General features: G+C 41.5%; 2 protein-coding genes and 1 long non-coding RNA gene across 14 annotated transcripts in view; 1 reads left to right on the top strand and 2 right to left on the bottom strand.

The window, feature by feature from the left end:
- The window catches only part of LOC115173696 (tropomyosin alpha-3 chain), a 38,969-nt gene extending 26,597 nt beyond the window's left edge, over positions 1-12,372 (bottom strand). For 4 of the 8 annotated variants that reach the window (XM_029732011.1, XM_029732013.1, XM_029732012.1 and 1 more), the window contains exons 1-2: positions 12,117-12,372; positions 10,435-10,560 (exon numbers count right to left, since the gene is read on the bottom strand). In XM_029732011.1, coding sequence (XP_029587871.1) covers positions 10,435-10,560; positions 12,117-12,230 — 240 coding nt within the window. In that variant the 5' untranslated portion in view covers positions 12,231-12,372. Of the gene's footprint in view, positions 1-1,265; positions 2,043-10,434; positions 10,561-12,116 lie in introns of those variants that run through there. The other 4 variants (XM_029732016.1, XM_029732018.1, XM_029732017.1 and 1 more) reach the window with 4 other exon arrangements.
- On the top strand, positions 1,994-25,998 carry LOC115173699 (uncharacterized). Its single transcript, XR_003871652.1, has 3 exons — positions 1,994-2,104; positions 19,783-19,899; positions 25,614-25,998. It is a non-coding gene; the product is annotated as an uncharacterized LOC115173699 (long non-coding RNA).
- Positions 19,127-26,067, bottom strand: part of LOC115173692 (rho guanine nucleotide exchange factor 2) — a 74,819-nt gene continuing 67,878 nt past the window's right edge. For all 5 annotated transcript variants that reach the window (XM_029732001.1, XM_029731998.1, XM_029732000.1 and 2 more), the window contains one exon: positions 19,127-19,552. In XM_029732001.1, coding sequence (XP_029587861.1) covers positions 19,428-19,552 — 125 coding nt within the window. In that variant the 3' untranslated portion in view covers positions 19,127-19,427. The remainder of the gene's footprint in view (positions 19,553-26,067) is intronic.

Genomic DNA, 26,067 nt, shown 5'->3' with positions numbered 1-26,067 from the left:
TAAAGTACATAATTGTTTGTATATGCCATCTTATAGGATTTATATAGTGCTTTTTCTAGTGCTCAAAGCACTTAACATTGCATCATATCACACCCCGTTCACCGATGTATGAGGCTAGACAATGTTCCAGTCAGATGGTCATTCATTCACTTTGATTTTCTCAACACAGCCATCCAGTACATGTGTCATGTTCAGTGCAGCACAACACTGCAACCATTCAATATCTGTTACCTTGTATTCTCCAATGAAAATATATTGTGGGGGAAATACAATCTGCATAAATGTTATCCTACCAATTTCTTGTTAGTTTTCATGGTTAACCTTCATTGAATAGAGGTCACTAGACTGGCTATAACAATTTGCCAGTGTACCCAGGTATACAGAGATGACAGGAGAAAAGAGATGGCCATCGATGGACAGATGAGAGAGGGGAGAGACATCGACACGCATTAAATAAAGACTAGCAATATCAAGCTTTACCTGGGGAGGCAGGTAAAGCGTTCTTTTCAAAAGCAATTACTTTTGCATGTGAAAACACAGAATCCAACTCATTACTACAAGTGCTTAATAATTACATCACTTTCGTTTTGAACAGACTTTGCCATCTGCAAAAACGGGGGCTTGGCTCACATCCAGAAGGCAAACTGATTCCAAAACTAATGCCCGGTTCACCCTGGGCATTAAATCAAATCCCCTCAGTATCTTTCTGTTGAAGTACCTGTCAAGTGAAAATCTCACTTAAATGCTCATATTCCGTTAACTCACAACCAAATAATGTTGTTGACTCATCCTATACTCGTGGCCAAAGCATAAATGTAAAAATCTCTACCTCAAACTTGTATCACGGTCACGTTTTTGTAACCGCCACGGAGACCCCTTGCAAATTTATTTTAGTTTTTAAAAGGCAAAATACGTGCATTTTATTTAAATAAATGAGGAAATAAAAGTATTTTATTTTTCTACATTTTTTTAGCATTTAGTCCTTCCCCCCATCCCTGGCTGGGTAAAGTAACAGAAGAATGTTGGTTACCACTGTCCGAGTAACTTCCGGTCGTACCTATATCGAATTGGCAAATCCCATGTCAATAGGCTCCTTGTAGGGCGGAGGTGTAAATGCATGAATCATGACCCAGTCGTATGCTACATTGTTTCTTTTTCAAGTGCACCATCAACGCACTTCGTAGATCGAAACCATGTAGACCTATCGACGTGCACATCTTGTCGAAAAGCCTAAACGAATGTTGATTCATGAATATACTTTTTACCTGTTCTCTTGATGTTTTGTCCACCTCAACCTGTCTCTGGAGAATTACTGCTCTTTCTTCGGCTTCATCTGCCTGTTGCTGTAAAACTTTAATCTTTCGCTTAACCGCGTCGATGCTGTTGTTTCCAGACATTGTCTTGTTTGCGAGCGTAGGCTAAGCCTAGTTAGTTTTTCTTCTCTAAAACGTTTCTTCGAACTTCGACTTCAGCTCGAGTTGTCCTGAAATGAAAAAAAAAGCAGCAACGCCCCACCAAGAAGGGAAAACGTTGATTGTAGTAGATTAGTGGCGTGAAAATACGTTCTTCCTCCTAACAGCAGTGACTCAATAACGCACTAAATTTCACACAGGTCTAACCTACTTTCGTAAAATGTTTTCAAATTAGCCTAACCCCGTGTTAGATGGTTTAGATAGCTCTCCTGCTGCTATAATCAGCTAAGATTTTTTTTTCTACAGACGTGGCAAGTAAGCAAACCTAATTCATTGGCTTCCGCTTTCGAAAATGGGGGGGGATTTCTTTCAATTGCGCGCGGTTCTAACTTAATATCATTCAAACAAACGAATTCAAAATTGCCTTGACAAGCGTTGTGCGGGTCCAGTCTCTCCCTCCCTGACTCCAAATCACTATGCCGGCTCGGTTTCCCTTCTCTTTCCTTTTCAACCCACTTCCGGCTTGCGCCACACCCAGTGTAGTGTAGACAATTGACTGGAATGCTGATCCAGAGTCTGCCCCTACACCTAGTTGGTCCCAAGACGAAAAGCAAAAATGATCGCCTGTCAGCGCATTGAGCACGATGTCTCTTCCACAGGAAGGCACTCCCTGTTATACGTGTCCTGATCAGGTAAAGTGACGTACAATTTATAAAATCACTCGCATTCCAAGCCACTCCCGGGGTAGCATATGAGAAAGTCCATATATGGGGGTATATTTGGGAAACTTCAGCTTTTATTAACAGAAACCAACCTAGGCTGTAGGTAGTGTGCGTGTATGATTATTTCCCCAGTATTTTATCTAAATTGATTTCGTTATTTGTTTGTGTCTGTTCGTGTATGGTTTAAACGTTTGACATAGCCATCATTCTGTCTCTGAGCTGCTATGTCACACTGTATCTATACCCTGTCTAGTCTAATTTAAGTGGAATGCAATTTTCACCTGCATGAGAATGTAATCTCTACATCACGATGTAGTAAACGTTGTACGTGTGTGTATGCCTTCTATCTACAGGCTATTTTGTATTGTATGCCTACTTGTTCATCGTGTGTGACTACAGTATGTGCTTGGTACATGTACATTTTTTTTGCTTGTCATCACATCGTACCTGAAACCTGTTTCAAAGCCCTCCAGACACAGAATATGACGGTTTCTTAATTCCTTCATGTTTCACAACAACTGGATGATGCCGAGACATGCACCAGAACACACACAAATCAAGTCACTACTTGTGAACCATTTATGTGAATTCAGTGTGATATAAAACAATAACATTCGTTTTGTCTTGTAAAATGTTGGTTTAACGATGCGTTAAAATACAATACATATTTTTCTATGAAAATATTGGTTACATTGTTTTGCCACGCCAAGCCTGTGCAGCAGGTCTAGATATTTAAATTATGCCCGAAATAATATTTTCTTGTGAGATGAAATAAGTATTTCGAATGGAATTGAACTCGTTCGTTTCAGTGAATAAACACAGCTGTGAATGCGACTGTTTCAAACAGGGGGGGGGAGACTGTTTCAAACAGCCTTGAGATGCAGAGTATTGAGAAATCCTGCTGTAGTCATCATTTCCTGGCCCTCCCTTCTTCTCTCAATCCACCGTCAATACCAGGATTATGTTTACTAGGGCACACACCTGAAAATTTATTGCAACAGAAAAAGAAAATAAGCGTTTCTTATTGGTCAAATCCAGGTAGTCCCCTCCTCGATTTCTTCCGTTTGGTGCCTAACGAACGTTTGTTGTTCCCTCGTGAATGGTTTCAGTAAGTGGCTCGATTGTCCACTTCCAGTTGTTACCGCCAAGTGTCGCTCCAGCCAGCTATATGCGTTGAGTATCTGTTGCTGCCCATTGATTCTGCATTGCTATGCCCAGTTTATCAATTTATAATTGTATAAATAGGTCGAATTAGACGTTTGTTTATAAGTCTATTAAAAAAATATACAAATTTGGCTACATCTTGGCTATTTCAGGATTTTATATAATGACTGAAATTAAGACATAAAATGTAAATGACGTGAAGAATGATGTGCTTTGGCCGAAAAAGGGCAAAAAATGTGTGCCAAAACGCAGTGTGACTGCAATACTGTGGCAAATCGCTGGGCTCTTCCGAAGCCAAATTTTTGCTACTTCTATGCTAAAATGGTCAGTTAGCACTTAGCAAGGGATTATTAGTTAGCATGAGTTATGCAAAAATCTGTAAACTGTTAGCAGGAGTTGTAATACTGAAATAGGGTGTAGTGGTAGCCTACATGGTAAAATGTGTTAGCTTTTAGTAGAAGCTGGATGCTAAACAATGGGTGTTTCTCAATATGCATACTAACGTCCTCCACATTGTCATGCTCCAAGTGCATTCTCTTGAGTAGGTTCTTGTGCGGACGAGAGTGTGGAGAATGCATAATTAAGTGATAATGCCAGAGAAGCCAGTGTTTGGAGGATATATTGGTACGGGTGTTGTTTGTCGAGGGCCGGCAAACCGTGCCAATATATCCTCCAAACACCAGCTTCGAGGGCATTATCACTTTTATACAACGGGTTACCAACATATTCAAATAATGATTGACATATTTTAATTGAGAACGTTATTTTGATAAATTTATTCATACTATTTCATCCTTCCACAAGATATAGTCCGGACACAAATCTAGGGTTCCAACCCAAGCCGGCTGGTGATTCGTTCTATCGGTTCGGAAGCCAGAGACCAAGTCGTTCAGTCTTTTGGATGCAACCCAGGTCGTTCGTTCTAAATGTTCCATTGCCATATTGCCTGATCACCTGGCATATAAAATGTGCTCTCTCGTCAGGACACTGTTGTTCAGAGGAGCTAGCCAACAACAAAGCTAACACGATCACTTCAAACTGAAGCTGGAAAGACTTCCAACTAGCTGCACGTAGTTTTCTTTGACCTGTTTTCTATTGATAGTTCTTTGTATATATCCATAAAAATTATGCTGATTCATGATTTCGACTGGCTGAGAAAAGCTGCCTACCTGTCTGTCTCATCCTGACACATTCATTACTATGGGACAGCTGGAGAATTTGAATTATTGAAACAATGTTGCAAATGTCGGAGAGAGAGACAGCAAAGTTTATACAAAACTCGGCTGTTGAAAAATAAGAGTCTAAAAGAAATGTGAGATGAATATCTATATGCTTTTTATAGTGGAGATCAAGTTTATAAATTGCCTGGCTGTGCTGATGAGACAGTGGATTGCGCAGTCAGATGGAACAGAGTAAATATGCATTTTAAACTCATAGATTTAGCCGGTGGTCATTTGTGGAATAGACACGGGCTGGATTGCGGTTTTAACCAATCAGCATTCAGGATTAAACCCACCCATTGTATAAAACATTACATTTGAGAAGCACTCGCACTCCCCCTACTGTATTACCTCATGCTTCACCTCCCCATTCACTGAACCTTCTTCCAGCCAGGACAATGGCAACAATAGATGAAACAAGATATACACAAAGCAAACGTTTTACTTCATAATTATCAGCTAGCTATATGTGAATCGTAATAATGTAGCTAACAAGTTAGTTTAACAGGAGAAAATGACCTAAAACTAATGTTATGCAAGGTATATGTACATTTGTCATAGGTAGCTACCAATCCTTTGTGGCTAGCTAGCTATCCTATTGACTTACTTGGGACTTACCCATTCACTGAACCGTCTTCCAGCAAGGACAATCAAAATAGAGTCTTAACAAGATATACACAAAGCAACCGTTTTACTTCATAAATCTCAGCTAACTATATGCGAATCGTAATAATGTAGCTAACCAAATAGTTTAACAGGCAAAATTGACCTAAAACGAATATTATGCAAGATAATGTTAATTCTTCGTGGGTACCTAGCTAACAATTATTCGTGGCTATCTGGCTAGATAACAGTAGTAGCTAGCCAGTTAGCCCTATTGACTTAAAATGGGCTCGCGATCTATGGTCTGTAGGCAGGTAAAAATGTCTAAATTAATTCGAGAAGTGCCCTCTGTGCTCCATTTACCATACTTTGATTTGGACTCATACTCTGACCCTCCCGTGCTCCAATTTGCGTGCTTGGAGCACGGTAGTATGCATTTTAAGAAACACCCTTTGCCTTCAGCAGGTGTTGAATGCACATTTGTTTTAGCCATTAGCCGCTGGTTAAGTAGCGCTGCTGAAGGAGCGGAGCTTAGAGAGCTCCTTAATGTGTGAAGATTGAGTTGCTCTTTACCCTCTTGCTGAAAACTGTGTGCCTGTGATTTAGTGCGTAAGGAGCTAGGCATACCCAGGCAGTCATAAAACTGTCCTTTAGCATGTCTTGTTATGACACTAATCACAAGCATGTGGAGAGAGGCAGACGGGCCACGTAGGTCAAGGAAAGGTTTATCCCAACGACTTAGAACTCTTGACTCCTCTGAGACTTAATGACACTGGAAAAGACACACACACCAATAGAGGCTGCTGAGGGGAGGACAGCTCATAATAATGGCTGGAATGGAGTGGTATCAACCTCATGGAAACCACATCTTTGATGTTTGATACCATTCCATTGACTCCATTCCAGTCATTATTATCAGCTGTCCTACCTTCAGCAGCCTCCACTGACACACACACAAATACACACATTGCACACTCAAAAGGACCACACACACACACACACACACACACACACACACACACACAGAAAGAGCGAGCAGAGCAACATTTGGAGAGATCTGGTTACACTTTAGGGACAAATGTCCTTCACTAATCTCTTTGGCACTATCGCTTCACACTAATCTAGTTGTCTCTATGGAACAAGTATTATATTCTGGCGGAGATATTTAGGACATACCCAGGTAGAGGGGAAAGAAAGTGGGGGCCCATATAATATAGAAATACATGTTATTAAGAAAGGAATAAGGTAGACCTTAAAGGTAAATCCATATTAATTAAGAAGAGAAGTAATTGGATGAAAGGGTTATGTACACTTAACCAGACCACTCGCACTAAATTCTTCCTCTGCTTTGTTGTTCGCTACATACAGTACTTTAGTCTGAGGATGACATCATTGGAGTAATTTCTGGTGATAGGGCACAAGTAGTATTGTACAAAACAAAGTTTTCAGTGATTGGATCTTCTATAACCAACCAGAGTATCAAAGCCAATGACACATTTTCAAACCACCACTTTCCAACTGATGTTCTTACTCTGGCCCAAGCCATCGATTTCTGGACCAATGAGATGGCCCCAAATGTGTTCGCATTCGGTGTAGGGTTGGGGAGGTACTCAGATCCAAACTCATTACAGAGAAGAAACTAGCGTTAGTGGGCGTGGCGTAGCGTTTGGCTGGAACAAGGAGTTTGGGTAACCAGGAAAAAGTACACTCCCCTCGGTATGTATTTGGACAGTGAAGCTAAAATGTTGAATTTAACTCTATTCTCCAGAATTTCAGCTTTGAGATCAAATGTTTTATGAAGCAACAGTACAGAATATTTTATTTGAGAGTATTTTCATACATATCTGTTTTACCGTTTAAAAATGAAGCACTTTATGTATCTGGTCCCACCCTTGTGAAGTCATAGGTATTTGGATAAATTCACTTATGTATCAAAGCGGTCAAAAGTATAGAATTTGGTCCCATGTTTCTTGCACACAATGACTACATCAAGTTTTGTGACTCTACAAACTTGTTGTATGCATTTGCAGTTTGTTTTGGGTTATGTTTTGCCCAATAGTAACTGAATGGTGAATGGAGTCATTTTCTTTCTAATTGAGTAGATAAGATGTTTCTGAACACCTAAATTAATCCTGATAATTCCATGATTAAGAAAAATCATGATTTAATCATGAATAATGATAAGTGAGATGCCGTTCAGACGCTACAACAAAAAATGCTAACCTCTCACCATTACCAAGAAGGGGAGGTTAGCATATTTGGGGAGGTATTCATGAATTTGGGGGCATGAACATCATTACTCATGATTAACTGTAATCAAGGTAGCATCCACATTAATGTAGAAGTGTTCAGAAACATCTTCAATTCTTGTTTACAATCAAATTTACCATTCAGTTCCTTTTGGGGCAAAACATACTGTAATCCGAAACACAACCAAAACAAACTGAAAATGCATCCAACAAGTTTTTAGAGTCACAAGCTTGATGGAGTCATTGCGTGCTAGGAATATGGGTCCAAATACTACACTTTTGACTACTTTTAATACACTATGAGTGAAATTTGTCCAAACACTTATTCAAATGGGGGGGACTAGATATATAAAGTGCTTTCATTTCTAAATGGCAAATGTATGAAAATTCTCTAAAATAAAAGGTGACATTCTGTACTGTCGCCTCATAGGAAACATTTGAACTCAAATCAAAATGCTGGAGTATAGAGCCAAATGAAAATATGGCGCTTCATTGTCCAAATACATACGGAGGGGAGTGTATCCAGTATATAAAGTTTAATATTTTTTTGTTTGTTTAGTAAGTCTGTCCCATTGGCTTCTATGAGACAGCTGTACATCCCCCTCCTCTGGTATTTCTGTTATGCCCCATTCTGTCCCCCTTTCAGACCACTAAACCCCACCCCACCCCCTCAATGGAAATAACCTTGTGGTCATGGCCTTTGTATCCCCTATACACTCCTCATATAGGATTGCTCATGAGAAGAGATTATTTTACATAGGTCTCTGGTCCCCTTTCATACGAATATACCGTATATTCACACATATGCACAAGGACAAGACAGAGAGGTGTATTCAAAGAAAGGTGTCTTCAGAGGTATATGCAAAAGAAAATGCATGCACGCGCGCACACACACACACAATACGGATTTGAAGCTTGCAAAGATGAAAAACACACACATGATTTTACCACATAACTGTACAGACAGTGGAGGGCAGACAGACCACACAAGAGCACATAACACCCGTAATGACCTTGGCCTGTTATAAACCATACAAATCATTGGGTAATCATCACTCCAAGGCACCACACAATACCTATTTACTGTAAAACACACACACACGCACACAAACCTAAGCCGCTCTGGTATTTCAACATGGTCACTCCATGCATTCTCTCTATTGAGAGAAACGATTGTGATGACAGCTGCTGTTTGTTCTATATCTAAAGTCCGGAGAAAAGTACTTCATTACAGTCAACTAGGGGAAATACAGAGAGAGAGAGAGAGAGAAATAGAGAATTACTGAGACCTAAGTTGTTGGAGAAAAAGATACCTAAACCACAAGAAGAGTAAAGAAATACGAAGGGGGAGGGGACTAGGATGAGATTGCCAATCCAAGAATAGAGAGTGGCAACCCAAGTATAGTCTTGGCCGCGGTAGCCTCAAGGTTAGAGAGGCGGGTCGGTAACAGGAGGTTTGCGGGTTCGAATCCCAGTGCTGACTTGAAAAAGTGAGCTGGCAACTGGAGAATTGCAGGCATCAATAACTCACATGCCATCTACAGTTACTGTGCCCTTGAGCAAAGCCCTTAAATCCAAAACTACTCCTGGGGTTCTGCTCTGTTGCTGACCCTGTGCTGCTCCCAGCCTGCTGTGTAGGTTGGGTACTGTCACAGCAAAAATAACATCTGTGCAAATGGACAATAAGGGTCTATTATATTCTATTCCATTCTTTGGGGAGCGTTCAGATAGTAAAGCCTGTGTGCACAATCCAAAATGCGAATGAAAACCAAACCTTTGAATTGTATCTTAGCTTCCTAGCACTAGAGTTAACCCTTAACTCCAGCGGGTTACTGCTCGAAATAAACTGCCAACAAAGGGGACTAAAAGTGTCAGTCAAACTGTCACTAAATTATCATCCCAGAAACAGGCATGGCCCTGTGGTTTTCACATACTCCTTGGCCAAACTAAAGCAGGCCTTTTTTGGCAATGTATGGGTAAAGGCTCTATGGCTCGTGAATCCAAATGTCATGTGTTGTTCAGAAAGTCTGAATGGTTATATTATCTGTTGCTCAAAAAGTCTTTGGAGTTGGTTAGAGTCTTGTGTTTCTATCGCTTGTACCACAACAGCAACTATTTCCAGTGAACGTCATTCCTGTTCCTTTGGACCCACAGGGTCTGCAAGCTTTTGTTTTAGCTCAGCACCAACACTCCTGATTCAACTCAAGGGCTTATTGATTAGTTAAATCAGGTGTGTTAGTGCTGGGCTGGAACAAAAGCCTGCACACCCTGTGGGTCCCCAAGACCAGACTTGACGAATGCTACTCTAGTAAGAATATCAATGTTTATTGTCCCTAAAATGGTAGCATGATTGGTGGGATAGTCATAGCTCGATTGGATGATATCATGGTCAGAATATGGGGATGAAACAGCAGTAGCAGTGGATGTGTGATCAGAGCGAATGAAAGAAATGGGTGCTAGGGGAGACACAAGGCACCAGGTTTAACCTCCTGTGGTCTAAACTTGTCTAACCCTGTAAGAGCAGATTGTGTTTTCATAGCACAAGTGTGCTTGCTTTGTCATACACTATGTAATATGAGCAGGTATGAGGCTTCTGGTACCTTCAAGCTTGGTAAATCCTTAATGGGTCTCCTGCACAGAACCTGCATCGCTCTGGGTTCAAAGCTCTTATCTCTAACCTATTATAACTTTGGGACTTTCTAAGGCATCTAGCTAGACCTATTCTACACCCTCTGCTGTTGATGATGATCATTGGACCAATTTCACCACCGTCTTCAATCTTCACATCGTTTCCAAAGCAACCCCAGCATCCAGGCCATGGCACCAATGTGACCGGCCTGGTGTCACACAAAGATCATCCCTGCTACTCAAGACCATGTAACGTAACAAATAGCCAAGGCATCAGTTCTTGGAGCTAACACAAGTTGGTAGATGTTGCACCTAACCACTGGTCACGGGTCAGCTACTGTATTTTATCGTCCTCCTAATACTTAAGGTTAGGAAAAGTGGGTTGGGTAATCTGATATTAGACCTGTAAGACCTTGGAAGAACACAACACACTTACATCTGCGGCCTTCTTGTCCGCAACCTCCAACTTCTCCTGGGCATCCTTCAAGGCCTCAGAGTATTTGTCCAGCTCATCCTCAGTCCCCTTCAGCTTCTTCTGCATCTGCAGCAACTCATCCTCATGCTGAGAGAGAGAGAGAGCAAGAGTGAGAGAAGGAAGTAGAGAGGGAGGGAGGGCAAGAAGAGGAAAGAGAGATGGCAAAAGGGTGGGTGAGATTTGTACACTCTTTTCACACTATGGTGTGGACCTGAATCATACTGTGCTGACTCTATTTCCTTTTCACCTTGACCTTTCCAGCACTGTTCCAGCAACTACGGTGGATACATTACCAGGCCAGCACAGTAAAGCTCGGCTTAATAGTGTGAAAATAGTATTCATTAACTGATAGCCTCATAGCCTTGTCCATCTCCATTCATAAAGGCATCATGACTGTCACCCAGGCCTGGGTTCAAATAGTATTTGTCTTCTTTCAAATATTTTTTGCGCTTGAGCCTTCGTGGCGTGGCAAATGGACCGGTTTGACACTTTTGGGACTATTCCATTGGCTCCATTGTGCCAGGCAATCTAGGAAAATATTTGAAAGAAAACAAATACTATTTGAACCCATGTCTGCAGCCACCTCACCTGTCCTCTTGTCACAAGTAACCTAAAGCCTGGTGGACATGCCTGCCATGGTTCCACTTCAATGACATCTAGATATAAATACTTGCTCTGGATGGTAACATCCCCCAACAATCACTCAGTGAAAGGATCCGCCATCGTATTCCATCCTAGTGTCTTGCCCTTCGCAATTTCTCTGTGGAGAGATCACTAGCTAAACCATCCCAGCCTTGACTGACAGCCTGTCTGGCCTCGCTAATGAGAGAAATACGTCTAACGTTTCTCTCAAGTTGTCTAGGCATGGTTTAGAATTTTCCAGTTGTCATTTTTTGGGGGACAGATGTCACTTTGGACTCAGTTGTTAAGTCTTGTCAAATCTGTCCTATTCTTAACCGTATTCTAACCTCTAGTATTTATAGTAATGTCATGAACTTGTTACCTTATTTTCAAGAAGAATAAAATGAATGTAAAACAAAACCCTTCAAAATAAAATATTGAAAATAATAAATAAAATATAATTAAATCTGTTACAAACACATCTAGAAAAGCAGGTGAGATGATTCCTTCACCAACCAGTATATTACAATATCAGTAAAAAATGTCACATCTATTTGACCAATTACTTTCTAATTCTATCGTTTAACGATGACCGGCCTAGGAGTTGTAACGGAGTTGTATCTAAGCAGACCATTTCCAATCACACAGCAACATTATGGAAACCAATAAGCCATTTCACCTTTCTAGACTTCCACCCCCGTCATCACAACATTTTCTGGGGGTTAATTGGATTTCCAGTTGTACAGACAATTCAGTGCTCTGGTCAAAATAAGTTCAATATATAGGGACTAGGATGCCATGTGTGACACACCCACACATCTTTTTCTGGTCACTAAAAAATACATCTGAAAAGTCCTTAAAGTCCGCACAATAGGTATACAACCTGACCATGACGTAGACTGCAACCAGTTTTGCTCCCTGGGGTAGTAGTAACCTATAGTTGCCTATTTGACTGCCCAAGGTGCCCATGTCCCCATCTATGATAGAGGATCCCCCCACTCTCTGTGATGTGGTTGGCCCACCTGCTTGCTTCTCTCCTCGGCTGCCTTCTTGTCGGTATCGGCCTGTTCTGCCGCGTCCAGAGCGTTCTCCTTATCCAGCTTCAACATAAGCATCTTCTTCTTGACTGCCTCCATTTTTATGAAGGTCTTTTGGGCTTTTTGACCGAGAAAAGGGGGGAAAAGAGGGATAAAGGGTGCAGGACAGTCCTGTCAACTCAGTGGAATAGGAGAGACAGAGAGAGAAGGAGGGAGGGAGAAAGAGCAGAAGAGAGACCAAACTCTGGGATAGAAAGAGAACATATATATCCCAGAGTAGATGACCACACCCACCAACATGCCCCTCCCATTCTATCCTTCTGGCTCCACCCAACTCAATCCTTTAAAGGTCAATTCTTTAAATTGATCTACTGAGCCTTCCTCTCTTTAATAAAGCAAAGTAGGATGATCTTACCTTGATGTTGCGTTGTTCTCCCTAATGGTTAAGGTCAGGTTTGGAGAACGCATGCTGATTCTAGATCTGTGCATACGGACAACTTCTACCGGCAGATAGAAAGCCTGTTCTCATCCATTTCCTTCTGTCTTCCTGTGTCAGCTGTCATAAATGTAATTTATTCTTTGACATAATTGACATATATTGTGTGTTTCCTGTTGTGTGGTCTTTTACTAATAAAAACAAAGGTGGTGGGAGAGAGAGAGAAGGACAATGAGCGGGGCATAGAGGATTAGGCAGATGCTGTCATAAAACAAAAGAGACGGTTCTATTTCTGTCCTCCACACATGCACACCGCACACACACAGGGTTCAAATTACAGAGGTGTCTATGAGTTCAGGGTAGTGTGGGGAGTGGGCACTCCCATAATACATCAGGAATCCCCCATACCATAGCTCTGGGCACCATTTAAATATTAGCTTCAGGGTTTGAAATGACAACATTGGCAAAAAAACAACAGTAGTAATTTTCCTTATTATTCATCCAAACTACAACATTACATATTGGGTTCCTTACCCTATAAGGAGTCTATCGACAAGGTAAGGCAGCAATCTATCCTTTAGTTTTTACTAGCCGCTGTCTCCAAACACTAACTTTTGTGCATTTTTGTCCAAAAACCAATACAAGTTAATGTCCCCGATATAAGCATTCTTTGCATTTGATGTCCAAATCATCTTAAAAAGTAACTTTGAGGTAGACAATTAATTTGAGACACTTTGCGATCATTTGGACATGAAATGCTAAACATGCTAACAAGGAGAAAGCACATCATTTCAACAGCTTACGCCAAAGATTCATGGCATAGTAAATATTAAGAGGTCATAAACTTATACTACTTCATAACTCTTTTACAACAGCAACACCTACTCATGAGCCTGACACCACTCCTGCAAACTCCAATTCTCTTAAACATCAACTTGACAGACAAAGATACAGAGTGACTGAAAGAGAGACGTCTAGCAATTTTACGTTAGGTTAAAGCAAGGTACAAAAGTCAACAGCACTTAAGATCCGATTCAATCAGCCGACATCCGACATCCGCATAGCTGATGTTTTGATGGTGCCGGAACTGCGAGTTGTCAAATCCACAAGCAGCTCCCAGCATTATACCTAAAGCAGACATTGCCATTGGCTGCACGGACTCGCATTAAATTAAATCCCATGCAGCCTTGTTTACAAGTTCGAACACTGGTATGTGAGATGTAACCTACACCTCGATTAGGCTGATAGAAATCCTCATTATTTTGTTTAATGATTTTCAATATGAACCTTGTTATTCCTATATAGCCTACACTTTCTCGTTCTGAACTTCTAACGTGAGTGGGACGGGTGTGGCTTCGTGACAATGATCAAGAGCAGCTGCTCACCGATTTGACAGCTCCAATGAAGTTACACCTCTGACACCCCGCCAAAACATAAGCTATGCGAGTGTCGGCTATCGCCAGTTAGCGCTTGATCTGATTGAATCTAGGCCTTAGTTTTGGAGGTCAGATCCAAGGTTTCATGTACTCTTCTAATAGTTACCACAGTTGTTAAATGTAAGAACAATTTAAGCCAGTTTGGTTGTACTGTGACCTTCCTAAAATGTTAAGAATACCATAAATCAGGCAATTATTTAAGCGCGAGAGAAAAATAAAGAGAGAGACATGTAGAAAGGGAAAGAGAGGGAGATAGCTTGAAGGGGCCACAGTACAGCTTCCCGGTAACCCCACTCCCCCTGCTTCTCTCCCAGACCACCAGAGCTTGTCGGGGCTTACAGTGCCATGGCATCCCCAATGTTGGTAAATTCCAATGATGAATGGGGTGCAGGCGGGCCATAGAGAGGCGCCCACTATGCCAACTATGTCCCCCAATGGGGATATTTATACATGTTACTTGGCTGACATTGTCCCCAGCATTAGGGAGGGAGGGATAGAGAGAAACAAAAAGAGATGGAGAAGGGAGTGAGATATACTGTATATAGCTAGAGAGAAAGAGAGAGGTAGTGGACAAGAGTAAGAGGGTTAGAGAAGGGAGAGAATACAAGTCATGTGGTCGACAGTGTCCAGGTTTAGACTGTGGAAGGAAGGAAGGGAGAAAGAGAAACGAAGAGATGGCTAAGAGAGTGAGATAGAACCTGTCCGTTAACAACTCCTCATGGAGATGAGACAATTGGACAGGTGGGTAGGGACTAAGGGCTGTTTCTGGATGGAGCCATAGAGTGAGAGAGAAAAAGAGAGGTAGTGGAAAAGAGAGTAAGAGAGATGGACAAAGACGGGCGGTGGAATTCATTTAAAAAAATGGCATAGAGAGAGGAAGTTAAAAAGGGTAAAGGGAAAAGAGAAATGGTGAAGAAGGTGAGAGAGTTAAGTGTGTTGGGGTTTGATAGATTTGACCTGTTTCGGTAGAGGCATCAAGTCACCGTGAGGGGTTTAGGGGGAGGTATTTGGGGAAGCGGTGTCAGCCTACATTAGATAGATATAGAGTGTGAGACAGTGGGATACATGACCTAAGGCCCTCCAAAAAACAGCTGCGTTTTACCACCGAATTGGATTGACGTACTACGGGGATCGTCATAGTCTGATATGAGCTTTGTTAGCCACAGCTAATTGAGTGATTGTCTGTACAATGTGCCAGTTTATAGCAGAGCTAGATTCGATTACCAGAATGCAGTGGTAATGCTTCAGGTAAGAGCAACTGTTGGTAACACTTCCTTTGGACCTTTTTATCACAAGGTCTACCTAACACTGTCATAATAATGACATACAGATGTCATAAACAGTCATGACCGCTTATGACAACTGTTACAAACCTTTTTTAGGTTTACCTAGGCATTAATTCCAAATAGGATAGGGATAATGCCAACAAACTTACCATAATAACGGTTTGTGTCAGGACCATGATAAATTGTGGAAATAAGTCTTCATAACTACACCACCTGTTGTTTTGACAGAGGGCTCAAGTGAGGTGGACCACAACTATCTGTAGTAAGAGCACAAATCAAGAAGACCCTTTTTACACCAGCACAGAACTTGTCAAAACGAGTGGATATATGCCATTGATACATAAATATGACAATATAATTTTGATAACAACTTGAAAGGCAACATTTGGATTTGACATTCATATCTTTAGTATGGGCTTCTATAAACATAAATTGAATATAGTACAGTCAAATAAAGACAGACACAAAATCATTGCCCATGTCATTTTTAGCCAGATTGATACACACTATGCAAGCCAGCAAAATATGGTACATGAGTCAAATTAAGATGACAAGAAATTACAAGAATAAAGAAAGCCTCAATTAAAGCATTTTAGTTTCAAAAGAATTTAAAGGCAAATATAATGGTTGCTCAGCTGTCCGTTGTTCAAAAACAGTCCCCGATGTCATTGGTTTAGTCCTTAATAGAGAAGACTCCGTTTTATAATTCGATGTTGGCAAAAAGTTGTTGATTTCCCCTATCTCTCAATGCATCTCAAAATGGATTACATGGCGTATTGTCTTAGTTCCACCTTCCAATGTCTGTTTTTTTTACTGTTTCTTTTATATAGTCTATCAAGTCCACTAGAGTTAAACTTGGAAACTACATTGCTTATGCTGTAGTGATCCATACAGGGATTAGGTTTATTTTGTCCATTTAGGTAAAACTTTATTTTATGCTCCCTTATTGCCAAGTATTTACTTTGTAACTACATGGTAATAGCATCATTCTTTCTGGTAATTACTTGAAATTAATTATTAACAATTGTCACTTTCTGGTATTTATGATGAAGAATCCCCAAGTAATATACACAGAGTGCACAAATCATTAGGAACACCTTCCTAATATTGAGTTGCACCCCTTTTGCCCTCAGAACAGCCTCAATGCGTTGGGGGATGAACTCTGCAAGGTGTCGAAAGCGTTTCCACAGGGATGCTGGCCCATGTTGACTCCACTGCTTCTAATAGTTGTCAAGTTGGCTGGATGTCCTTTGGGTGGTGGAACATTCTTGATACGCTCGGGAAACTGTTGAGTGTGAAAAACCCAGCAGCGTTGCAGTTCTTGACACACTCAAATCAGTGCGCCTGGCAACTCCTACCATACACGTTCAAAGGCACTTAAATATTTTGTCTTGCCCATTCCCTCTCTGAATGGCACAGATACACAATCCATTTCTCAAGGCTTAAAAATCCTTCTTTAACCCATCTCGTCCCCTACATCTACACTGATTGAAGTGCATTTAACAGAAGACATCAATAAGGGATCATAGCTTTCACCTGGATTCACCTGTTCCTGTTTTTTACACTCAGTGTATACACTACCGTTCAAAAGTTTGGGGTCACTTAGAAATGTCCTTGTTTTTGAAAGAAAAGCACATGTTTTGTCCATTAAAATAACATCAAATTGTTCAGAAATACAGTGTAGACATTGTTAATGTTGTAAATGACTATTGTAGCTGTAAACGGCTGATTTTTAATGGAATATCTACATAGGCGTACAGAGGCCCATTATCAGCAACCATCACTCCTGTGTTCCAATGGTACGTTGTGTTTACTAATCCAAGTTTATCAGTTTGAGAAACAGATGCCTCACAAGTCCTCAACTGGCAGCTTCATTAAATAGTACACGCAAAACACCAGTCTCAACATCAACAGTGAAGAGGCGACTCCGGGATGCTGGCCTTCTAGGCAGAGTTCCTCTGTCCAATCTCTGTGTTCTTTTGCCCATCTTAATATTTTATTTTTATTGGCCAGTCTGAGATATGGCTTTTTCTTTGTAACTCTGCCTAGAAGGCCAGCATCCCAGAGTCACTTCTTCACTGTTGACGTTGAGACTGGTGTTTTGGGGATACTATTTAATGAAGCTGCCAGTTGAGGACTTGTGAGGCGTCTGTTTCACAAACTAGACACTCTAATGTACTTGTCCTCTTGCTCAGTTGTGCACCGGGGCCTCCCACTCCTCTTTCTATTCTGGTTAGAGCCAGTTTGCACTAGTCTATGAAGGGAGTAGTACACAGTGTTGTACAAGATCTTCAGTTTCTTAGCAATTTCTCGCATGGAATAGCCTTCACTTCTCAGAACAAGAGTAGACTGACGAGTTTCAGAAGAAAGTTCTTTGTTTCTGGCCATTTTGAGCCTGTAATTGAACCCACAAATGCTGATGCTCCAGATACTCAACTAGTCTAAAGTAGGCCAGTTGTATTGCTTCTTTAAGCAGAACAACAGTTTTCAGCTCTGCTAACATAATTCGAAAAGGGTTTTCTAATGATCAATTAGCCTTTAAAAATGATTAACTTGGATTAGCTAACACAACGTGCCATTGGAACACAGGAGGGATGGTTGCTGATAATGGGCCTCTGTACATCTATGTAGATATTCCATTAAAAATCAGCCATTTCCAGCTACAATAGTCATTTACAACATTAACAATGTCTACACAGTATTTCCGATCAATTTGATGTTATTTTAAATTGACAAATTTAGCTTTTCTTTCAAAAACAAGGACATTTCTAAGTGACCCCAAACTTTGGTAAGGTAGTGTATGTGCCATGAAGCGAGTTACATTACTTTGAGCATTTAAAGTATATGTATGCGATCCCTGCAGGAAATGAACCACAAACCAGTGGGTAAGTAAGTGTCACGTCCTGGCCAGTATATAAGGTTAATTGTTTTGTAGTTTGGTCAGGGCGTGACAGAGGGTATTTGTTTTATGTGGTTCAGGGTGGTGTGTTTTGTTAAAAGGGTGTTTGTTTTAGTAATTCCGGGTGTTGGTTTATGTTTAGGTATTTCTATGGGGAGTCTAGTGAATGTATGTCTATGTTTGGTTAATTGGGGTTGGGACTCTCAGTTGAAGGCAGGTGTGGTCTATCTGCCTTTGATTGAGAGTCTCATATAGTAGGGTGTGTTTGTGTTTGGGATTTGGTGGGTGATTGTGCTGTGTTGAGCCTAGGCTTTGCCAGACTGTTTTGTTGTTCGTTCGTTTTCGTGTTTTGGAGTGTTCTTTTGATAGTTAAATAAAAGTCAAAATGAGCATACACGTACCTGCTGCGTATTGGTCTACCTTTTCTGATGACGATTTCGCACTATCGTCAGAAGACGAAGACAACCGTGACAGTAAGTAAGTAATTTTGGAATAATAATTGTCATTATGCTGTTGCCATGTGGTTTCTAAGTAAAAACTTGGTAATTAGGGGACAGAAATACAGTGCTACCTCATTCTTACAGTCACTCTAATGTTTGGCCTGTGTCATGAGAGGTCTTAACTTACCTGCTTAAATAAGGAAGAAAGAATAAATAAACAAATCATTAGCATCATAAACAGCGTTGAGAATTAGATAATCCTAATTATGGAAATGTAAAGGACTCAAATATGTGTATGTGAGCATGTATGACTGTGTGTGTCTGTGGTGTGTGTCTGTGGTGTGTGTTTGTGGTGTGTCTGTGGTGTGTGTTTGTGCATATCCATGTGTCTCAGCACAAGCTGCTATATATATCCACATCCAACATCCTAATGCAAAGAAGCAGCTACCCAACCATCATTAATGCAGTGTCCCATTCACTTAGACAAAACCCATCAGGTTTGGTTATCCATTCACTGCTTTTTATATTTGCTGTCCATTTCCTGCATATTCTTCTTTGGAAAATCATCATTGCATAACTCCCTTCCTGTTATTCACGCCACTTTAATAGGTCCTCATTAGTCCAGCATCGATTCCAAAAGGGAGCAGTATAAATCCAAATAATCCCAAGCGAGAAACACAAAAGAATAGCGTAGTCACATATTGCCGCTGGTCGTGTACTGTAAAGCAAAAGCCACGAAACAAATATATATATTTGAAAATTAATATGATACTTCCTTTTAAGTGTAAAAAGAGGAAGACTATTTCAAGTTCAGTTCTGATGTTCTCTTCGGCCTATTTTTGAGAGTAGGGGAGCAGTGTGACACGTCAGGCTCTCGTGGTGGTTCTGCTGTGGCTTCACTCTCCTCTGGAATGTCCTGAAGATCTGAGTAAAGAGACAATTTGCAAATAAACAATTTATATCAAAGCAAACACCATGGCCTTTATTATGATGCCAGAGATGGTGGTTAATGACAGATTCTTTCGAATAGTGACAAACAGGTTATTTTCATGCAAACTTGGAGGGTACTGTAGTCTTTTGTTTCATTGGGCTAGAAATCATTGGTGTAGTGCATTCCTTTACTGGGATCTCTCTCGCTCTTTCTCTCTCAACAGGGAGTAGAATGATGGCGCTCAGTACTAGCCCTGGAAAGACATCTCCACCCACACACAAACACTGAGAGAAGCAGAGGGATGAGTTGTTCGCATGCACACACAGAGAGAGAACATGAGGTGAGAAGGGCAGCGATGGTGTGTGTGTTCCAGAAAGAGACAATTTGTGCCTCATCACAAAATCGATGTGTTATATAAAACTGTGTGTGGGCTTGCATTAGCATTATGGAGAGGAAAGAAGTAAGCCTATCTCTGCTAAAGTACATTTCAATATAATTATACTACAGGGGGATATCCCCTGTTGGGAATTGTGTATTTCTTTATATTTCGTATTTTGCTGCTTTTTGCTGTTTGAATTAATCACGAAAAAACAGGCCTTATTTTAGGGCATTTTCAACCTGCCAGCTCCTATTAGTTAACACCATGGCACCAACTCGCCTTCCGAACGTTCTATTCCCAGTCTATTGTTCTACGTCACAATGCCTGCTTTGCTATTGTTGGCCCACGCTGCTGGTAGTTAAAATGTAAACAACAAAAAGTAACTAATGGAACTCTGAGGTTGTCCCATTGTTTCCTATTGGGAAATATAGGTATGTCTGTCTATTTTGCCAAATATCTCACAATGTGTACATTTAGATTTTTTCAAACTGGACACCATTTTAATCATGAGAATCTCCTCTTTCTAATTATGTAAGGCTGAGCAGCGTACTCTGTTGTCATCAAACGCTACCCCGAAATGCCGTTTGCCCTTGGAACGCTGAGCTCCCCCATTGTTTTCCTATGGAGAGGCATGCTGGTATATTTCACCAAATATCTCGCAATGTGTATATTTTGATTTTCTCAAGTTGGACACCATTTTAAATCAGGATAATCTCCTCTTTGTAATTACATAAGGTTGGGTAGCGTACTCTGCTGTCATCGATCGCCAGACCAGAAATAGTCAAAAGTTGCAATTTCTTCCCTACTTCCTCATTATGCAGACGTAAGCACACTTGGCACCATCGAGGTGCGAATGTTTACTTTCTACACAAGTTGTTATTTTTCAGTTTCATCCCAAGAACAGATTGTGGTGGTAAAATAAAAAGGGATACATTTTTTGGCGCCAAGCTCTGCGAACGTTCGATTCCATTCATTTGCTATGGGCTCGCGCAAGTGTTCCAGCTTAGCCAACGTTCTTTTGCCATTTTTTAGCCTTGGGTGAATTTTGACTTGTTCTATTGTCCAGCCTACAACAAGTGCAGCTGAAAATTCACTCATCAAAACCACTGCTACAGTTGCTGGCGATCATGGCAATGCAGTGACTAGCCCACAGAGTTTGGCTAGCCTAGTCTCTGTCAACGGTGAAGCTAGCAGAGCCCCCTCCCAGTACCGCCACCAGCCTCCTTGCCGCCACCCAGCTAAGCAGCAGCTGCTAGCAATGCTAAATCACACGGGCCAGAGCCACTTACATCCAGAGGAGCAACCCCAGATGACCTTGGGGTTGAGAAGCCCAACCAGGTGACATTAGGTAAGTTTCCAGTAAGATTGTATTCAGGGAAGAAGCTGTCTTTTGGTACGAATTCAGTACAAACTGTTGCAGCCTTTTGTTTCTCATGATGAAATTTCGGTCCAGCGCGTCATCAGATTCAACATTTACCATTAAAGGGTTCTGTGATTGGAAGCATGCTTTACAGAGAGATAAAGGACTGAACGGACATGCCACCTCGAAAGAACACTTAATGTGAGGCTATGGAGGGAGAGAAATACGTAAAGAGACAGGGCAGGAAATATCAACACTGGTTGACACGGATCTGCTTGCACGTCATCGATATTACCTGGGCTCTATTGTTGACATTATTGCATTTCTAGCAGTTAACTTCTCTAGGGTAGGGGGCAGTATTTTGACGTCTGGATGAAAGGCGTGCCAAAATTAAACTGCCTGCTACTCAGACTCAGAAGGTAGGATATGCATATTATTAGTAGATTTGGATATAAAACACTCTGAAGTTTCTAAAACTGTTTGAATGATGTCTGAGAGTATAACAGAACTCATATGGCAGGCAAAACCCTGAGAAAAATCCAACCAGGAAGTGGAAAATCTGAGGTTGTAGTTTTTTTCAAGTGATTGCCTTTACAGTATACAGTGACTTAGGGTTCATTTTGCACTTCCTAAGGCTTCCACTAGATGTCAACAGTCTTTAGAAAGTTGTTTGAGGCTTCTATGGTGAACAGAGAGCGAACAAAGGAAGTTGGAAGTTGTTGACTCAGGTAAGGACATGACTTCATTGGCGCGACTTCACGTGAGAGGGAGCTGTGTTCCATTACATTTTTCAAGACATTGGAATCGTCCGGTTGGAATATTATTTAAGTTTTATGTTAAAAAGGCCCTAAAGATTGATGCTATACATCATTTGACATGTTTCTACGAACGTAAATAGAAGGTTTTTTTGACTCTTCGTCGTGAAATTTTCTGCGCGCTTCCTACATTTGGAGTAGCTTACTGAACGCGCAAACAACAAGGAGGTATTTGGACATAAATTATGGATTTTATCGAACAAAACAACATTTATTGTGGACCTAGGATTCTTGGGAGTGCATTCTGATGAAGATCATCAAAGGTAAGTGAATATTTATAATGCTATTTATGATTTTAGATGACTCCAAAATGGCGGGTATCTGTATTGCCTGCTGTTGTTTTCTGAGCGCTGTACTCAGATTATTGCAAAGTGTGCTTTCCCCGTGAAGCTTTTTTGAAATCTGTCACAGCGGTTGCATTAAGGAGATATTTATCTATAATTCTTTGAATAACAGTTTAATATTTTATCAACGTTTATGATGAGTATTTCTATAAATTGATGTGCTCATTCACCGGAAGTTTTTGAAGGAAAAACATTTCAGAATATTACGGGCCAATGTAAAATGGGGTTTTTGGATATAAATATGAACTTTATCGAGCAAAACATACATGTATTGTGTAACATGAAGTCCTGAGTGCCATCTGATGAAGATCATCAAAGGTTAGTGCTTAATCTTAGCTGTATTTCTGGTTTTTGTGACGCCTCTTCTTGCTTGGAAAATAGCTGTGTGGCTTTTCTTGTTTAGGTGGTGTCCTAACATAATCTAATGTTTTGCTTTCGCCGTAAAGCCTTTTTGAAATCGGACAATGTGGTTGGATTAACAAGAGTCTTATCTATAAAATGGTGTATAACACTTGTATGTGTGAGAAATTTGAATTGTGAGATTTTGGTGGTTTTGAATTTGCCGCCCTGCTATTTCACTGGCTGTTGAATAGTGTGTCCTGCAGGTGGGACGGCCACCTCCCACATACCCAAGAGAGATGAATCAAATCACTCTGAGAAGAGATCACAATGCATTTAAAAGCATGACAGAGGAAGGCAGTGGGTGGTTCTTGTCATTGTTTGAGTATACCCTCCAAAAAGACCAAGAGTTGGCCAAGATAGCATCAACCCTCCCAAGTGGCGCAGTTGCTAGCTGTGCCATTAGAGATCCTGGTTTGAGTCCAGGCTCTGTCGCAGCCGGCCTTGACCGGGAGACCCATGGGGCGGCTCACAATTGGCCCAGCGTCGTCCAGGTTAGGGGAGGGCGGCAGGGATGTCCTTGCCCCATCGCGCTCTAGGGACTCCTGTGACGGGCCGGGCGCATGCACGCTGACACGGTCGCCAGGTGTACGGTGTTTCCTCCAGGTTAAGCGGGCATTGTGTCAAGAAGCAGTGCGGCTTGGTTGGGTAGTGTTTCGGAGGACTCATGGCTCTCAACCTTCGCCTCTCCCGAGTCCGTATAGGAGTTGCAGCGATGAGACAAGACTGTAACTACCAACTGGAAACCACAAAATTTGGGAGAAGAAGGGGTAAAAGTAAAAAAAATAAAATAAGGTAGCACCAACCATTCCCCATAACGCAACCTACACGAGCCACGACGCCCAGAACGACTTAATAAAACAAACGAGAAACTTAGTAACAAAGCATATTGTCGGGGAAGTGGACAGAACGAGGGACCTACTAACAGGCTATGAAAACTTTTCAATTGTATTTCGGTTTGTAGATGGAAACTATGAAATAAAAGAGCCTTCTGACCATAGCCACTGCAGATGCAGGTGATGCCAACACTCTCACAGAAACTGTTACCTCAGAACTGACCAAGGCTGGACTCAGAACTGACAAAATCCTCTGTCAAGTCTACAACAGAGCCTCTGATGTCGGGGAAGCAAGGGGGAGTGCAGAAACGTCTACAGGAGAAATTGGGTTGAGACATACCTTATGTTCATTGCTTTAACCACCATTTTCATCTGGTGGTGGTCCATGCCATGACAGCAGAGATTTTTTTTAACATTTGTAACCTTTACAAATACTTAAGAAAGTCCACTGTTGGAGTTCATTACAAGGGGGAAACACAAACGCCTGCTGAACCAGCCACTGTACAAGTTATCCTTAAGTCCTCCAAGGATATATCCCAGTAGCTGACGCAGGTTGAAAACTAACAAGCTTTTCCTACAGATGTGAAAGTCAAGGAAGTGGGGTTGCTGCGCACCATATCGAGCCCAGCTTCAGATTTATCGCTCTCATGGTAACCAAGATTCTGTTACTTTTTGACCCACCAAACAAAATGCTCCAGTCAGAATAGATGGATCTCGTAACAGCCGTCCAACTGGTGAACAATGCATCAGAGTGTGTTGACGGTCGGGATGGAGGCAGGATAACTAAGGGCTTTATTAATACACTAACGGTAACGACTTATTCTCTTACCTAATTTCAATAAGTACCGCCTTGTAACCAACATCGCAGAAGTCGTGTTAGAAAAAGGACCGTAGTTTACATAGCTAGGTAGCTAGTCTACTGGGGCCGGTTGCACCAGTGGGTCGTAAGTGGGTCGTAACTACCCCCGACGTAAAATGTGCTCTACGCCGGACCTAAAAATGATACCTGTTGCACCACCTGGGCGTAAGCCCTTTATGAGCTACGCCTTGGCATAGATTCTTCGCCTAGTAGCTAGCAGGCGGAGCGCACCAAAGTGTGTCGACTCGCGAACATTCTCGATGGTAACACGATTCTTCTTAGAAACACTATTCAAAAACTGCAATAACGGAGCATGGCGTGTCTTTGTCTATCGGTTTCACAACCAGTGGGCCTTTAGACGGGAACAAATAATAATATATCGGAGCAACACTCTGGATATGTATACAGATGGGGAGTGTATCGTGAGGTTCCACTATAGCAGTTCTGATCAGTTTGAAATAATCGATGAGCTTTCACCGGCGCTGTCCCCGGCTTTGCAAACTCTGATTGCGCTTCGGTTCTATGCCAAAGGTTCATTTCAAAACAGTGGAGGACAGGATAAATGTCAGCAGATCCACAGTCTACGGGATACCAGGCATCATCGGATGTTATTGACGGGTCTCATGTCAGGATACAGACCCCTTCTGACCATGAATCAGATATGTCAACAGATAAGAATTTCACTCCATCAACGTACAGCTTGCCTGCAATGACGGGATAAAGATTACAGACGTGGTGGCCTGGGTCTACCCACGATGCACGGCTCCTACTAGAGAGCGCACTCCAGCGGGAGTTTGTAGAGGTTAGACTTTGTGGCATCCTGCTGGGGGACAGTGGCTACCCACTAAAAAGGTGGCTGATGACACCAATGTTGGCACCCAGGACAGACCAGGAGCGGGGGTTCAACAATGCTCATGCTGAGGTGAGGTGCCTTATTGAGTGCTGCATAGGGGTGCTGAAGCACAGGTTTGTAGCCTACTTTTTCATTAGGCTATGAAATGCACCAAATAACATAAGATGACTGTATTACCACACCGTTTTATTGCATTGTGCTCTCACTAGGATCCACTGCCTACATGGAGAGATAAGAATGGCACCAGAGAGGACCTGCACCATTGTTGCTGCCACAGTGGTATTGCAGAATAGCTGCGTGAAGAAGAGGCTGCCCCATCCCATGACTGAGCCAGGGCACAGGAAAACCATAGGGAACCTGCTGGTCCAGACAACATCAAAGGTCGACTGGTCCGGAATCAAATCATCGATCAAATGTAGCCAATCGGTCTAGGTTAAATGAGAGGCGTAGAAACTTATAACCAGCATAGCCAATCAATAAATATATACGTTGTAATGATCAAATGTAGCCAATCGGTCTAGGTTAAATGAGAGGCGTAGAAACTTATAACCAGCATAGCCAATCAATAAATATATACGTTGTAATGATTAAAAAGCATATCTTCCTTTCCTTCCTTCAGTCTTGAAAGTCTTACAGGCAGTATTTACAAATGCAAATACTACA

Source organism: Salmo trutta, chromosome 34 (assembly GCF_901001165.1).
Source record: "Salmo trutta chromosome 34, fSalTru1.1, whole genome shotgun sequence".
Taxonomy (NCBI): domain Eukaryota; kingdom Metazoa; phylum Chordata; class Actinopteri; order Salmoniformes; family Salmonidae; genus Salmo; species Salmo trutta.
Note: the sequence above shows the minus strand (reverse complement) of the source record. Positions and strands in the feature narration are given on the sequence as shown.